Source organism: Pseudophryne corroboree, chromosome 6 (assembly GCF_028390025.1).
Source record: "Pseudophryne corroboree isolate aPseCor3 chromosome 6, aPseCor3.hap2, whole genome shotgun sequence".
Lineage (NCBI taxonomy): Eukaryota > Metazoa > Chordata > Amphibia > Anura > Myobatrachidae > Pseudophryne > Pseudophryne corroboree.
The window spans coordinates 429653179-429668866 of NC_086449.1; the positions used below are offsets into that span (position 1 = coordinate 429653179).

General features: G+C 47.0%; 1 protein-coding gene across 1 annotated transcript in view; it reads left to right on the forward strand.

Moving 5' to 3' along the window:
* The window catches only part of CDHR3 (cadherin related family member 3), a 134028-nt gene extending 121593 nt beyond the window's left edge, over window positions 1-12435 (forward strand). Inside the window, exons 18-19 of the mRNA XM_063929989.1 lie at window positions 1927-1975; window positions 11756-12435. Of these exons, the coding sequence (XP_063786059.1) occupies window positions 1927-1975; window positions 11756-12111 (405 nt within the window). The 3' untranslated portion in view covers window positions 12112-12435. The remainder of the gene's footprint in view (window positions 1-1926; window positions 1976-11755) is intronic.
* Window positions 12436-15688: the final 3253 nt, after the last annotated feature.

The following is a 15688-nucleotide window of genomic DNA, read 5'->3' on the forward strand; positions in this document are numbered from 1 at the left end:
TAAGGTAGTTCAAGCAAGAAGGAGGATTACTACTTCTAATCGCTCCAGCGTGGCCAGATGGCATTGGTTCTCAGATCTGCAGGGTCTCTCGAGAGTGTCCTCTTCTACTTCCGCAATGCACAGGCCTCCTCGTTCAGGACCCTTGTGTCTACCAGGATCTGGCCAGACTGGCTTTGATGGCGTGGCTCTTAAAGCTTCAGTTTGAGGGCCAAAGGATTTTCTGAGGCAGTCATTCAAACTACTGTAAGTTGAAAGCCCGTAAACTGGCTTCGGCTCAGATTTATTATAGGGTCTGGAATTTTTACTTCACCTGGTGTGTGGCTAAGAATTATGATGCATACAAGTTCAGTACTGCCAAACTCTTGGCTTTTCTGCAACAGGGCCTGGACTTCGGCCTTCGTCTGGCCTTGTCGGTATGGTTTCGGCCTTCGTCTTCAGCCTTGTCGGTATGGTTTCAGAGAAAAATTGCGACTTTGCCTGACGTTCATACTTTCACTCAGGGTATTTTTACGGATTCAACCTCCCTATGTTGCTCCTGTGGCTCCTTGGGATTTGTCGGTTTTTCTGGATGCCCTACAAGAGTCTCCGTTTGAACCTCTTGAGTCTGTGAACCTTAAATGGCTTACACTTAAGGTTTTATTTTTGCTGGCTATTGCCTCTGCTAGAAGGGTTTCAGACTTGGGTGCCTTATCCTGTGGGTCATCCTTTCTGATTTTTCACCGTGACCATGCAGTTCTTAGAACTCGCCCTGGTTATCTGCCTAAGGTGGTGTCGTATTTCCACCTTAACCAAGAGATTGTGGTTCCAGGCCTTTATCTTTCCTTATTGTCCTCCAAAGAACGGTCTTTGTATGTGGTACGGGCTCTCTGTATATATGTGAAGAGAACCGCCTCTCTTAAGAGATCTGATTCTCTCTTTGTCTTTTTTGGTTTTGCCAAAACGTGGCTGGCCTGCAAATATTCAGATCTTGGCCAGATGGATTAGAATGGTGATTGCACAAGCTTATGAACAGGCTGGACTTCCAGCTCCTGCTACTATCAAGGCCCATTCTACTCTGTCTGTTGGACCTTCTTGGGCGGCCCGCCATGGCGCGTCCCTAGAACAATTATGCATGGCGGCTACATGGTCCTCAGTGAACACGTTCATCAGGTTCTATGACTTTGATACTTCTGCATCCTAGGATGTTTCCTTTGGATGCCGGGTTCTTGTACCTGTTACAGTGCGTCCCCTCCCATAAGGAACTGCTTTAGAACATCCTGATGTTATTTCCTGTGGAATACCAGTGTACACCGCTGCAGAAAAGGAGATTTATGGTAAGACTTACCATTGTTAAATCTCTTTCTGCGAGGTACGCTGATTTCCACAGGGCGCCCACCAATTAGCAATTAGCTTCTTTGGGTTTGTATGGCATTAGCCGCTGGTACCTTCTCCAGTCATGAGAATGTGGTTATATGTGCCTACTAACTACTGTCGTCTCTTTTACCTGCTACTGCATTGGACTGGTTAACAAAACTGAGCTCCAGTGCCTGGAGGCGGGGATATAGAGGAGGTGATGCAGTGCATCTTGGGAACAGTGAAAGATTTAGCCTGTTGGTGCCTCGGATCAAGATCCAGCTCTACACCCCGATGTTATTTCCTGTGGAATCCAGTGTACCTCGCAGAAAGAGATTTAACAACGGTAAGTCTTACCATAGATCTCCTTTTTAAGAATAATAATACTTCCAAGTATTGGTAAAATAGCATTTGTTATTAGTCAGTGAAAGGCAATTTTACCTCTTAGTAATACATATGGCTTTGACAGGTGTCCTACATAATCTACGCTTAGTACATTAACCAGTCTATTTGTGGAAATTCTTGAAATATGCGTTAATGGTTTTGTTACTAAATAACATGAAAATCACAACAGATAATTTGCTTACCCCACAGGAAATGACCAAGGTCAACACTGTCTTTGATGGAGAAGCACTAGACCCAGGTAAGATATTGATGTCAGCTAAATCAAAAGACTTATAAGAAAATTAACATTGTATTCATATACAGTATGTGTGTGTGTGTGTGTGTGTGTGTGTGTGTGTCTTGTATATAGATATAGTGGTTGACGTACAACACTTCCACTTATCCCACTACTTTGCAGCACTTCCAAATTCCATTCACTTAAATGTCCCATACACCACTTTTCATTTTCCACTTCCACCATCGTATATAAGTTAAAAAAATCAGCACTCCAGGAATATATTTACACAGCCGTAGCCATGTTAGTTGCTAATCTGATGTTTCCTCACGCTGCTAAAGTATTTGTACCAATATAATTGGCAATCATTATCAACACCTAGTTTCCTAGTATGCCACTGTGAAGAACGAACATATGTGTTATGCAGTTCACCTCACTTTTTGATGAAGATGTGGGATAACTGGATTTTTATTAAATTGTGTAAAAATCACCCCCTTCTTCTGCAAGTATCAGTTCCTTTTAACATGAACTATCTCCATACATACTACAGTATATTTCCATGGTTTCTTCGCATCCCACTGTACCCTTCCTGAAATAATATGTGTGCTTACATTGTATCATTGTCAAGAGATAACTGTTTCAAAATAATCACTGATGTGACACAACTTATTTTTTTCTCAGCTATTATTGGGAAAAATAGAGGTCAAAACTGAATTATAAAATGATCCACCTCACATGACATCTTCAGTCACAAAGTTTTAACTAATTTTATTCCTCCCAAGTAATAATAAGTTTCCATGGGTAATTATTTCAAGTATTTTTAAAATACAATTTTAGTATTATAAAGTACAGCATAACACATTCATTTCTATTTAGATGATTAGGGCAGTGGGTCTCAAACTGTGTGTCTAAGTATCCTGGGGTGCCTTGGGGTACTTGAGGGGTGTCACGGGTTAGTGGACATATGGCCTAATTCAGAACTGATCGATGTGCTGCTAATTTTTTTGTCCCATGATCAGATAGTCGCCGCCCAAGGGGGAGTGCAAATTCGCCCATGCAAGTATGCGATCGCATGTGTACGCCTTGCAATAAAATTCCTCAGTCAGCGGACAGCTGCAAATCCATACGCAACCCACTCAAATGGTTTTTCCAGTGTGTGCAGTCTATGCGCTGCCCAGGACTTACTCCAACAGTGCGAAAAGAACAGCCTGATCGGGACCAGAGCTGACATCACACACCCTCCCAGAAACCGCTTGGGCACACCTGCATTTTTCCTGACACTTCCAGAAAATGAGCAGTTACCACCCACAAAGGGCCTCTCTATGTCAATCAGCTTGCAAATGGCTGTGCGATCGAAATTTTCGCACCAGCTTGTCGCTGTTTGGCGACGTGCGTGCGCATTGCGGTGCATATGCATGCGCAGTCAATCGATAATCAGCCGCTGTGCGAAAACGCACAACAGCGATCAGGTCTGAATCGGGTCCATGGTATTTACAGATTTCAGAGGGAATGCAAGAGGAATTTTAGATCTCATGTAGTAACCTTTTGCATGAAGTGAATAAAAGGGTAATTAGGCTTTTTTTTCTGTCTAGATAGATGTAAAAAGGGGTTATCTCCATTTCATAAATAGAGCCCTGAGCATGGAAATAATAGCATTACCAAACTACAAAATTACCATGACCAAACTGTTTCACTGGATGTGGGAATTAATAGTCACAGACTAAGAATAACTACTCCAAGAATTTTTAATTACATTATGTTATGCATAGCTCCCAACATTTAGACGTAAAGCTGTGACAAAATAAACCCTGATCTGCCAACATCCACCCAGAAACTCTCACTTATAAGTCCGAGTTAGGACTGGACAAAAATTTGTGATGTCTGTATTATAATTGCAAGTCAGTCACCTTACATATGCAGAACAGCTGTATCTGTCTCACTATAAAAAATAACTCTACCTTCAAGTTTATTGATGAGAAAAACAGCTCTACTTTTAATATTTATAATATGTCACTATGCAAATACTGTAGTCACTTCATCCTTACTATATAAAACAAATATGAGCTACGTTTAACATAATGCTATGGCCTATTATGTGTACTAAAGGTACAGATCAAACTTACAATGTAAACATAAACAGCCTCTTTCTCCTACTTATACAAGCACCTAGAGCCTGTGTAAAACGTTACATCCATTTCCACACTGCTATGTACAACAACCACACCGTACGCAAAGCATCTACAGCCATTCCCACACTAACGGGTATATTCAATAAGAGTCGGATCCATTCCGACATGCAGTTGTCGGAACGGGTACAACAACCCCTATTCAATGGACGGCCAAATCCGACTGTCGAATTTGGCTGTACACAGGGTCTTGTCCTGTCGCTGCTGTCAGCGGCTGCGGATGCTCTGATAGCAGCAGCCAGGAGTGCAGATGGCGGTGGCTGAGAGTGGGTCGGTGTCGGGGGTAAGCTGGGCAGCGGGGGGAGCAGAGATCAGCGGCTGGAGGGCTGCGGGGGGACATGTCTGGGATGGCGGGTGGAGGCGCTGCAGGGAAAGAGGTGTCTGCGGGCCACGGGGGGGGGGGGGGAGCAGAGATCGGAGGTCGGCGGGGGGAGCTGGCTGTGGGGAGACATGTCTGTGGCGGCGGGGGGAGGTGCTGCAGGAAGAGAGGTCTCTCCTTCCAGCACCTCCCCCCGCACCACCGCAGACATGTCCCCCTGTAGCCAGCTCCCCTTGCCGACCGCCGATCTCAGTTCCCCCAGCCGCCCGCAGCACCGCTTGTCTCTTCTCCTCAATCTGACTTGTTTTCAAGTCGGATAGAGTTTGTCGGAAAGGAGGTCAAATCCTATCGGATCCACGTGTTTTCCGACAAGTCGGGAAATCCCGACTTGTTGGAAAAAAATCAGCCCTTATTGAATAGGTCGGAACCCCTTCTGACCTATTTCTGTCGGAAGCTGCCGTCTTTCCGACAAGACGGCAGCTTCCGACAGTTACTGAATACACCCCTAAGTGCAACAACCACACCCTACACAAAGCATCTGCAACTTCCACACTACTATGTACAACAACCACACCCTACACAAAGCATCTACAGCAGTGGCGGAACTAGCAAGCGGTGGGCCCATGTGCAACAAAGTGCTTTGCCCCCCTCATCCCATCCAAGTCCACCCCCTCACCCCTGGAGAGGATCTGGTGAGGGGGACCTGCTCATGGCCAGGGAAATGGATACCTAGAAACAGTGCCGTAATTAGACATTTTAGCGCTGTGTGTAAGAAACGGCATCGCAGCCCCCTCCCACTCCAGACAAAACAGGCATTGCGCCCCGAAGGCGCGAGCAAAAAAACTAGGGGTGTGGCTTCGTGGGTAAGGGGTGTGGCCACAAAATAATACCAGTTCATATAACGGTGCACAGTAGTCTCCATTATTCAAATTACGCCGCACGGTAGCACCACTACACCAGGTAGAGCCCCTTTTACACCTTACGGCGGACAGATTCCCCTTTTTACACATTACGGCAGACAGCGTCCCCTTGTTACACATTACGGCAGACAGCATCCCCTTATTACACATTATGGCAGACAGCGTGCCCTTTTTTCTACATTACAGCAGACAGTGTCTCCCTTTTTACACATTACGGCAGACAGCGTCCCCTTTTTACACATTATGGCAGACAGCATCCCTTTTTTATACATTACGGCAGACAGTGTCCCCCTTTTTACACATTACGGCAGACAGCGTCCCCTTTTTTACATATTACGGCAGACAGCATCTCCCTTTTTACACATTATGGCAGACAGAGTCCCATTTTTACACATTAAGGCAGGATAGATAGATAGATAGATAGATAGATAGATAGATAGATAGATAGATAGATAGAATAGACATACTTACTGTTTCCGCTGGCTCAGGCTCCTCGTACAGCTTCTGGCAGATCCCGGGCAGCCAGGGAGAAGAAGGAGGAGGAGGACAGAGGGGGACTCGGGAGCCGCAGCAGCGCTGTGTAATTGGAGGAGGCGCTGCTGCTGCTGGCCCTCTCCTTCACCATAGGCTGCCCTCCGCCGCTGTGAATGCTGGGAAGCGCATCCCAGCATTCACAGAGGCGGAGGGCAGCCTATGGTGAAGGAGAGGGCCAGCAGCAGCAGCACCTCCACCAATTACACAGCGCTGCTGCTGCTCCCTCCTCCACCTTCCTCCTTCACCCCCCCTTGTAATCGGTGCGCTCCTCGGCGGCACACAGCGGCAGCCAGGCGGCATGTAATGAGTCAGTTTGACTCATTACATGCCGCTCTGGCTTTGGGCCCCTAGACAGTGGCAGGCCCCAGTGCAAGGCACTGCCTGCACTGGTGGTAGTTCCGCCACTGATCTACAGCCATTCCCACACTAAGTGCAACAACCACACCCTACACAAAGCATCTGCAACTTCCACACTACTATGTACAACAACCACACCATACGCAAAGCATCTACAGCCCCTTCCACGCTACTGTGTACAACAACCACATCCAATACAAGGCATCTACAGCCCCTTCACACTACTATGTACAGTATAATAACCAAACCCTGCACAAAGCATCTGCAGCCACTTCCATACTACTAGGTACAACAACCACACCCTACGCAAAGCATCTACAGCCATATCCATACAGCTATGTACAACAACCACTCCCTATACAAAGCATCTACAACCATTTCCACACTAAGTACAACAACCACACCCTACACAAAGCATCTGCAATGTCAATACTACTATGTACAACAACCACACCGTACGCAAAGCATCTACAGCCCCTTCTGCACTGCTATGTACAATGCATCTACAGCCCCTTCCACACTACTGTGTACAACAACCACATCCAATACAAGGCATCTACAGCCCCTTCACACTACTATGTACAGTATAATAACCAAACCCTGCACAAAGCATCTGCATCCACTTCCATACTACAACCATTTCCACACTAAGTACAACAACCACACCCTACACAAAGCATCTGCAACTTCCACACTACCTATGTACAACAACCACGCCCTACACAAAGCATCTACAGCCCCTTCACACTACTATGTACAATAACCACACCCAATGCAAAGCATCAAGAGGCCTTTCCACACTACCTTGTACAACAACCATACCCAATGTAAAGCATCTACAGCCACAGCTGGATTAAGGGGAGGTCACAGGGAGTAAGTAACTCCGGGCTGCACTAGTGTCTTGGGGCCCCCCCATCTGTCTTGGGGGCCCCCCCGTGGTCAGCATTTAGTTTGATGTGTGTTTTTTTTAAAGTTTCTACACGGCACATGGGAGTTGGGTAGTGTTGTAGCTTCACCTGGCTGCCGGAGCCTCAATGATTAATGGGCACCGGCCGCTACAGTACATGCTGAGCATCGGGACTCGGGGTACACTGACTGCACACAAGTGCAGTCCATTACTGGGAGCTGATTAAGTCCCAGGAGACTTTGCACTAAAAGTCAGAGAGGCATATGCTGAGCTCTGATTGGTGGTGCTCATCACATGTTTCTCTGGCCCGTGGAGGAGATCTGTAGCAGCCTCATCATGGGAGGGTCTCATCAAAGGCAGTGAGTGTCTGCTTGCCGACTGACTGATCCTGTGTTCTTCTACAGAGCAAGGTATAGAGGGACAAACACAGGCTTTTCATGAGGGTATGGAGTTTTTTTTTTTTAAATAAATATATATATATATATAAATATATATATATTATTTTTTTCATTTTTTTTTTGCAGAATATACCTTACATATAGCGTACATACTGCACAGCGGGGTAGATGTATGATATGATATAGTGGGGAGTGGTATCAGCACAGGTTATGATACGTTTTTTTCACCATGTATTATAGCGGTGGTGTGCCCAGTGACAAGGGCGCTATGCTCCCCTGTCCATGTCGGCACTGCTATCTAAAAGATAGCAGGGGGGTGTGCAGGGCAATGTATGAATGGTCAGTGACACTGACTGTTCTGACATCTGCAGCTATCGATTTCAATAGCTGCAGGTGGTGATGCCCTAACTCCACAGCAGGGACAGAGCACTCCCTGGCTGTGGCGGGGGCTGGCACTCAGCTGCATGTGAGGTCTTACGAGATCTTGCGGATGCCCAGTGAGCCGCCTGGAAGGGATAGACACAACGCATCAGTACTAGGCTGATGCACAGTGGCCACCGACAGGCATTGCCAGAGGGGGGAGTTTTCACTCCCCCTCTCTGGCAGCCAAGATGTTAATACATCTTGGCGCTAGTGCTTTCCGCTTTGCCCTGGTAAAGAGACGAACGGGAAGTGAGATAGCGGCACGATATGTGCCGATATCATACATTTACCCCAGTGTACCTTATCCATACATATCACTGACAAGGCTGTCTACATCTCTGGGAAAAAAATGTGGTTTATCAGGGAGGGGTTTTGGGTACTCAAGACATGCGGGGTGAGGAGGTACACATATAGCCGGCACAGCCAGGTGGGCAGTGGTGACAAGAGGTGGTGGGCCCACCTGTCTTAAATGACCCGGGCCCGCCAAATGCTTAATCCGGCCCTGTCTACAGCCCCTCCAGGGGCAAACACAGAATTTTCATGGGGGGGGGGGGGGTTCCGCACATAACACACACACACACACACACACACACACACACACACACACACACAGCATATGCATGCAAGCACACACATAGCATATACACACACACACACAAAGCATACACACACACACAGGATACACACACAGTATATACACGCAAACACACAAAAAGCATACACACACAGCATACATACATACATACATACATACATACACACACAGCATATATACACACACAATATATACACACACACAGCATATACCATACCATGCACACACTCAACATATGCACACTTTATGATTGACAACTACAAGCACTGGTTTTGCCTATTACATTGATCATAAATAATTTGAATTGATTCTCTATAACCAACCTGAGGCACCCCTGCAAGTGTCCTGAGGCACCCCAGGGTGACATGGCACACAGTTTGAGAACCATTGCCCTACACAAAGCATCTGCCACTTCCAAACTACTATGTACATCAATAACACCCTATGCAAACATCTACAACGACACTACTATGTACAAAAAACTCACCCTACACAAAGTATCTTCCACTACCACGCTGCTATGTACAACAGCCAATCCAACTGCAAAGCATCTACAGCCCCTCCACACTACCATGTACAACAGCCACACCCACTGCAAAGCATCTACAGCCCCTCCACACTGCTATGTACAACAGCCACACCCACTGCAAAGCATCTACAGCCCCTCCACACTACTATGTACAACAGCCACACCCTCTGCAAAGCATCTACAGCCCCTCCACACTACTATGTACAACAGCCACACCCACTGCAAAGCATCTACAGCCCCTCCACACTGCTATGTACAACAGCCACACCCACTGCAAAGCATCTACAGCCCCTCCACACTACTATGTACAACAGCCACACCCTCTGCAAAGCATCTACAGCCCCTCCACACTACTATGTACAACAGCCACACCCACTGCAAAGCATCTACAGCCCCTCCACACTACTATGTACAACAGCCACACCCACTGCAAAGCATCTACAGCCCCTCCACACTACTATGTACAACAGCCACACCCACTGCAAAGCATCTACAGCCCCCTCCACACTACTATGTACAACAGCCACACCCACTGCAAAGCATCTACAGCCCCTCCACACTACTATGTACAACAGCCACACCCACTGCAAAGCATCTTCAGCCCCTCCACACTACTATGTACAACAGCCACACCCACTGCAAAGCATCTGCAGCCCCTCCACACTACTATGTACAACAGCCACACCCACTGCAAAGCATCTACAGCCCCTCCACACTACTATGTACAACAGCCACACCCACTGCAAACATCTACAGCCCCTCCACACTACTATGTGCAGCAGCCACACCCACTGCAAAGCATCTACAGCCCCTCCACACTACTATGTACAACAGCCACACCCACTGCAAAGCATCTACAGCCCCTCCACACTACTATGTACAGCAGCCACTGCAAACATCTACAGCCCCTCCACACTACTATGCACAATAACCACACCCAACGCAAAGCATCTACAGCCCCTCCACACTGCTATGTACAACAGCCACACCCACTGCAAAGCATCTACAGCCCCTCCACACTACTATGCACAACAGCCACACCCACTGCAAAGCATCTACAGCCCCTCCACACTACTATGTACAACAGCCACACCCACTGCAAACATCTACAGCCCCTCCACACTACTATGTGCAGCAGCCACACCCACTGCAAAGCATCTACAGCCCCTCCACACTACTATGTACAACAGCCACACCCACTGCAAAGCATCTACAGCCCCTCCACACTACTATGTACAGCAGCCACTGCAAACATCTACAGCCCCTCCACACTACTATGCACAATAACCACACCCAACGCAAAGCATCTACAGCCCCTCCACACTGCTATGTACAACAGCCACACCCACTGCAAAGCATCTACAGCCCCTCCACACTACTATGCACAACAGCCACACCCACTGCAAAGCATCTACAGCCCCTCCACACTACTATGTACAACAGCCACACCCACTGCAAAGCATCTACAGCCCCTCCACACTACTATGTACAACAGCCACACCCACTGCAAAGCATCTACAGCCCCTCCACACTACTATGTACAACAGCCACACCCACTGCAAACATCTACAGCCCCTCCACACTACTATGTGCAGCAGCCACACCCACTGCAAAGCATCTACAGCCCCTCCACACTACTATGTACAACAGCCACACCCACTGCAAAGCATCTACAGCCCCTCCACACTACTATGTACAGCAGCCACTGCAAACATCTACAGCCCCTCCACACTACTATGCACAATAACCACACCCAACGCAAAGCATCTACAGCCCCTCCACACTGCTATGTACAACAGCCACACCCACTGCAAAGCATCTACAGCCCCTCCACACTACTATGTACAACAGCCACACCCACTGCAAAGCATCTACAGCCCCTCCACACTACTATGTACAACAGCCACTGCAAAGCATCTACATCCCCTCCACACTACTATGTACAACAGCCACACCCACTGCAAAGCATCTACAGCCCCTCCACGCTACTATGTACAACAGCCACACCCACTGCAAAGCATCTACAGCCTCTCCACACTACTATGGACAGCAGCCACTGCAAACATTTACAGCCCCTCCACACTACTATGCACAATAACCACACCCAACGCAAAGTATCTACAGCCCCTCCACACTGCTATGTACAACAGCCACACCCAATGCAAAGCATCTACAGCCACTTCCACACTACTGTGTACAACAACCACACCCTATGCAAAGCATCCACAGCCCCCTCACATTACTATGCACAACAACCACATGCTACACAAAGCATCTGCAGCCACTTCCACACTATGTACAACAACCACACCTTACACAAAGCATCTGCAGCCACTTCCACACTACTGTGTACAACAACCACACCCAATGCAAAGCACCTGCAGCCCCTTCCACACTGATATGTATAACCACTCCCAACGTAATGCATCTACAGATGTTTCCACACTACTGTGTACAAGCACACCCTACGCAAAGCATATAGAGCCCCTTTCACGCCACTATATACAACACCCACACCTTACGCAAAGCATCTGCAGCCAATTCCACACTAATGTGCAATAACTACACCCTACGCAAAGCATTTACAGCCGCTTTCACCTTCCTATATACTAAAACCTGTGATTGGTGTTATATAGTTACAGGTAGTATCTATGAATATAATTCCAAGTCTGGAGCCAGAAGATGGAAGGATACAAAGCAGCCAATAAACCCAGACCCTGCATCTCAGAAAACGGCAGTTAGCCCCCCTGAACAAACATCCCCTCCAGCAACTGTAAGTGGTACCCCAAGTAAGAAGGAGAAACCGCCCAGTACTGCAGACAAAGCAGAAGTGAAGAACGCTGCTAAACCTTTAACACCAAACAGACTTCAAACACCTGATAAAACAGCAGTCAACATGGAGTATGAAAATAAAGGTCCACCCAGCAGGCCTCTGCTGTCTCCAAAACTCTCCCCAAAAGTATCTCCTAAACTGCCCAAAACTCCAGTCTAGTGAAATAAACATTGTATAAAACAATATACCTCAGTGCATTAATCAATATACAAAATGCTCTCACGACCAGCATTGCTCCAGCTGCTGCTAAACTAAGATGATGGAATAAGCAGTGAATGTGATATATCATGCACGATTGCAGCTCTGAGTGCTGTATGTGCCAGTTTTTTGTTACTTGTATATATATATGAATGGCACAATACCGGGTTTTATATTTACAAATATATGAGTCTGAATATATTTATAATTAAGATGAATTGCATAAATTTGTGTTCATTTGTGTGATCTCGAGATAATAAATAATAAAGCAGTATAAGAAGTGTGCATACAGTGTATATCTGTCCAGTACTTCAACTTACTTTTCCCATTCAGCCAGTCACTTCATGTCACAGAGGAAATTACTCTTCTACTTATCTAAAGGAAAGCAATACACAATGTAATCAATGTCATATTGACATAAACATTAGTGGAAGTTTTCTGGGAGGCCAATGTCCCTATCACGTTACTGTGTCATTTAGTACATTTTTTATTTCTTTATTAATTTTTTATATATACTTTTCATTTCAAGCTAATGTGTGCCAGTGCGACCTGTTAGGTGTAATGGGCCCTATTGAGACCTGATCGCTGCTGTGCGTTTTCGCATTGCGGGCGATTATCGATTGACTGCACTTGCTTATGTACCGCAATGTGCACGTGCTTCGCCAAACAACAACATGCATCGCCAAACAGCGATAAGTTGGTGCGAAAATTTGGATCGCACAGCCATTCGCATGCTGATTGACAGGAAGAGGCTGTTTGTGGGTGGTAACTGACCGTTTTCTGGGAGTGTCAGGAGAAACGCAGGCATTCCCAAGTGTTTTCAGGGAGGGTGTGTGATATCAGCTTCGGACCCGATCAACCTGTTCTCATCGCACTGGAGGAGTAAGTCCTGGGCTGCACACACTGCACACAGTGGAAAAATCATTCAATGGTGAATGAGGTGTGTATGGATTTGCAGCTGTCCACTGACTGAGGGACATTTTCACGCGGCGTACACATGCGATCGCACACTTGCACAGGCAAATTAGCACTCCCCTTGGGCGGCGAATATCTGATAGCAGGACAACAAATTAAGCAGCACAGCGATCAGGTCTGAATTAGGCCCTGTGTATCAACATCATTTTGAAATAAGGGTTAAACTGTCCAACCATTTAGTATACATAACACTACCCTTGATCAAACCAGTCTGCCTAAATGCATCCAAATAAATGAAAAACGAGCACAGCTGTATTTTTTTTTACCTTCACTATAATACTCCTTCAATAGTAATTAGGATGGGATGGGTATGTGTGACCGGCGGTCAGCATACCTCTGCTGGTATCCTGGCAGTGGAATGCCGGCTGGTGGTGAGCACAATAATCCCCTTGCTGGCTCACTGTGCTCGTCACGCTGCGGGCTCGGTGACGATGGGTGTCGTTGAATAGTCCCTGCTAGTCAGCATGCCATCTGTTGGGATTATCAGGGGGCGGGATGTACGGGGAGGGGTTGTGACCGGCGGTCTTCTGACCGCCAGTCACCTAACTACATCCCGTTAGGATTATGTATAACTGCCTATTAGTGTTGAATTTGTGTTTATCAGTTAACCCAGTTGCATGTTTTAAGCAAAGATATAAGTATATTGTCCATAGAGTAGTAGTGCTATTGCTGTGATGTAGGAGTGGAGGAGGTATTCCTGTAGTGTTGGGATGATATTGCTAGAGTATTGGAGTTGGGAAAGGTATTGATGTAGGGCCTAATTCAGACCTGATCTCTCCTCTGCGATTTGCAGAGGTTTGCGATCGGATTGTAGCCGCCCAGACAGAGTGAAAATCCGCCCCATGCAAGTCTGCGTATGCCATGCGAAAAGCTTTGCAAACGCGGGTCAGCTGCAAATTAGAGATGAGCGCCTGAAATTTTTCGGGTTTTGTGTTTTGGTTTTGGGTTCGGTTCCGCGGCCGTGTTTTGGGTTCGAACGCGTTTTGGCAAAACCTCACCGAATTATTTTTGTCGGATTCGGGTGTGTTTTGGATTCGGGTGTTTTTTTCCAAAAACACTAAAAAACAGCTTAAATCATAGAATTTGGGGGTCATTTTGATCCCAAAGTATTATTAACCTCAAAAACCATAATTTACACTCATTTTCAGTCTATTCTGAATACCTCACACCTCACAATATTATTTTTAGTCCTAAAATTTGCACCGAGGTCGCTGTGTGAGTAAGATAAGCGACCCTAGTGGCCGACACAAACACCGGGCCCATCTAGGAGTGGCACTGCAGTGTCACGCAGGATGTCCCTTCCAAAAAACCCTCCCCAAACAGCACATGACGCAAAGAAAAAAAGAGGCGCAATGAGGTAGCTGTGTGAGTAAGATTAGCGACCCTAGTGGCCGACACAAACACCGGGCCCATCTAGGAGTGGCACTGCAGTGTCACGCAGGATGGCCCTTCCAAAAAACCCTCCCCAAACAGCACATGACGCAAAGAAAAAAAGAGGCGCAATGAGGTAGCTGTGTGAGTAAGATTAGCGACCCTAGTGGCCGACACAAACACCGGGCCCATCTAGGAGTGGCACTGCAGTGTCACGCAGGATGGCCCTTCCAAAAAACCCTCCCCAAACAGCACATGACGCAAAGAAAAAAAGAGGCGCAATGAGGTAGCTGACTGTGTGAGTAAGATTAGCGACCCTAGTGGCCGACACAAACACCGGGCCCATCTAGGAGTGGCACTGCAGTGTCACGCAGGATGGCCCTTCCAAAAAACCCTCCCCAAACAGCACATGACGCAAAGAAAAAAAGAGGCGCAATGAGGTAGCTGTGTGAGTAAGATTAGCGACCCTAGTGGCCGACACAAACACCGGGCCCATCTAGGAGTGGCACTGCAGTGTCACGCAGGATGTCCCTTCCAAAAAACCCTCCCCAATCAGCACATGATGCAAAGAAAAAGAAAAGAAAAAAGAGGTGCAAGATGGAATTATCCTTGGGCCCTCCCACCCACCCTTATGTTGTATAAACAAAACAGGACATGCACACTTTAACCAACCCATCATTTCAGTGACAGGGTCTGCCACACGACTGTGACTGATATGACGGGTTGGTTTGGACCCCCCCCCCAAAAAAGAAGCAATTAATCTCTCCTTGCACAAACTGGCTCTACAGAGGCAAGATGTCCACCTCATCTTCACCCTCCGATATATCACCGTGTACATCCCCCTCCTCACAGATTATCAATTCGTCCCCACTGGAATCCACCATCTCAGCTCCCTGTGTACTTTGTGGAGGCAATTGCTGCTGGTCAATGTCTCCGCGGAGGAATTGATTATAATTCATTTTAATGAACATCATCTTCTCCACATTTTCTGGATGTAACCTCGTACGCCGATTGCTGACAAGGTGAGCGGCGGCACTAAACACTCTTTCGGAGTACACACTTGTGGGAGGGCAACTTAGGTAGAATAAAGCCAGTTTGTGCAAGGGCCTCCAAATTGCCTCTTTTTCCTGCCAGTATAAGTACGGACTGTGTGACGTGCCTACTTGGATGCGGTCACTCATATAATCCTCCA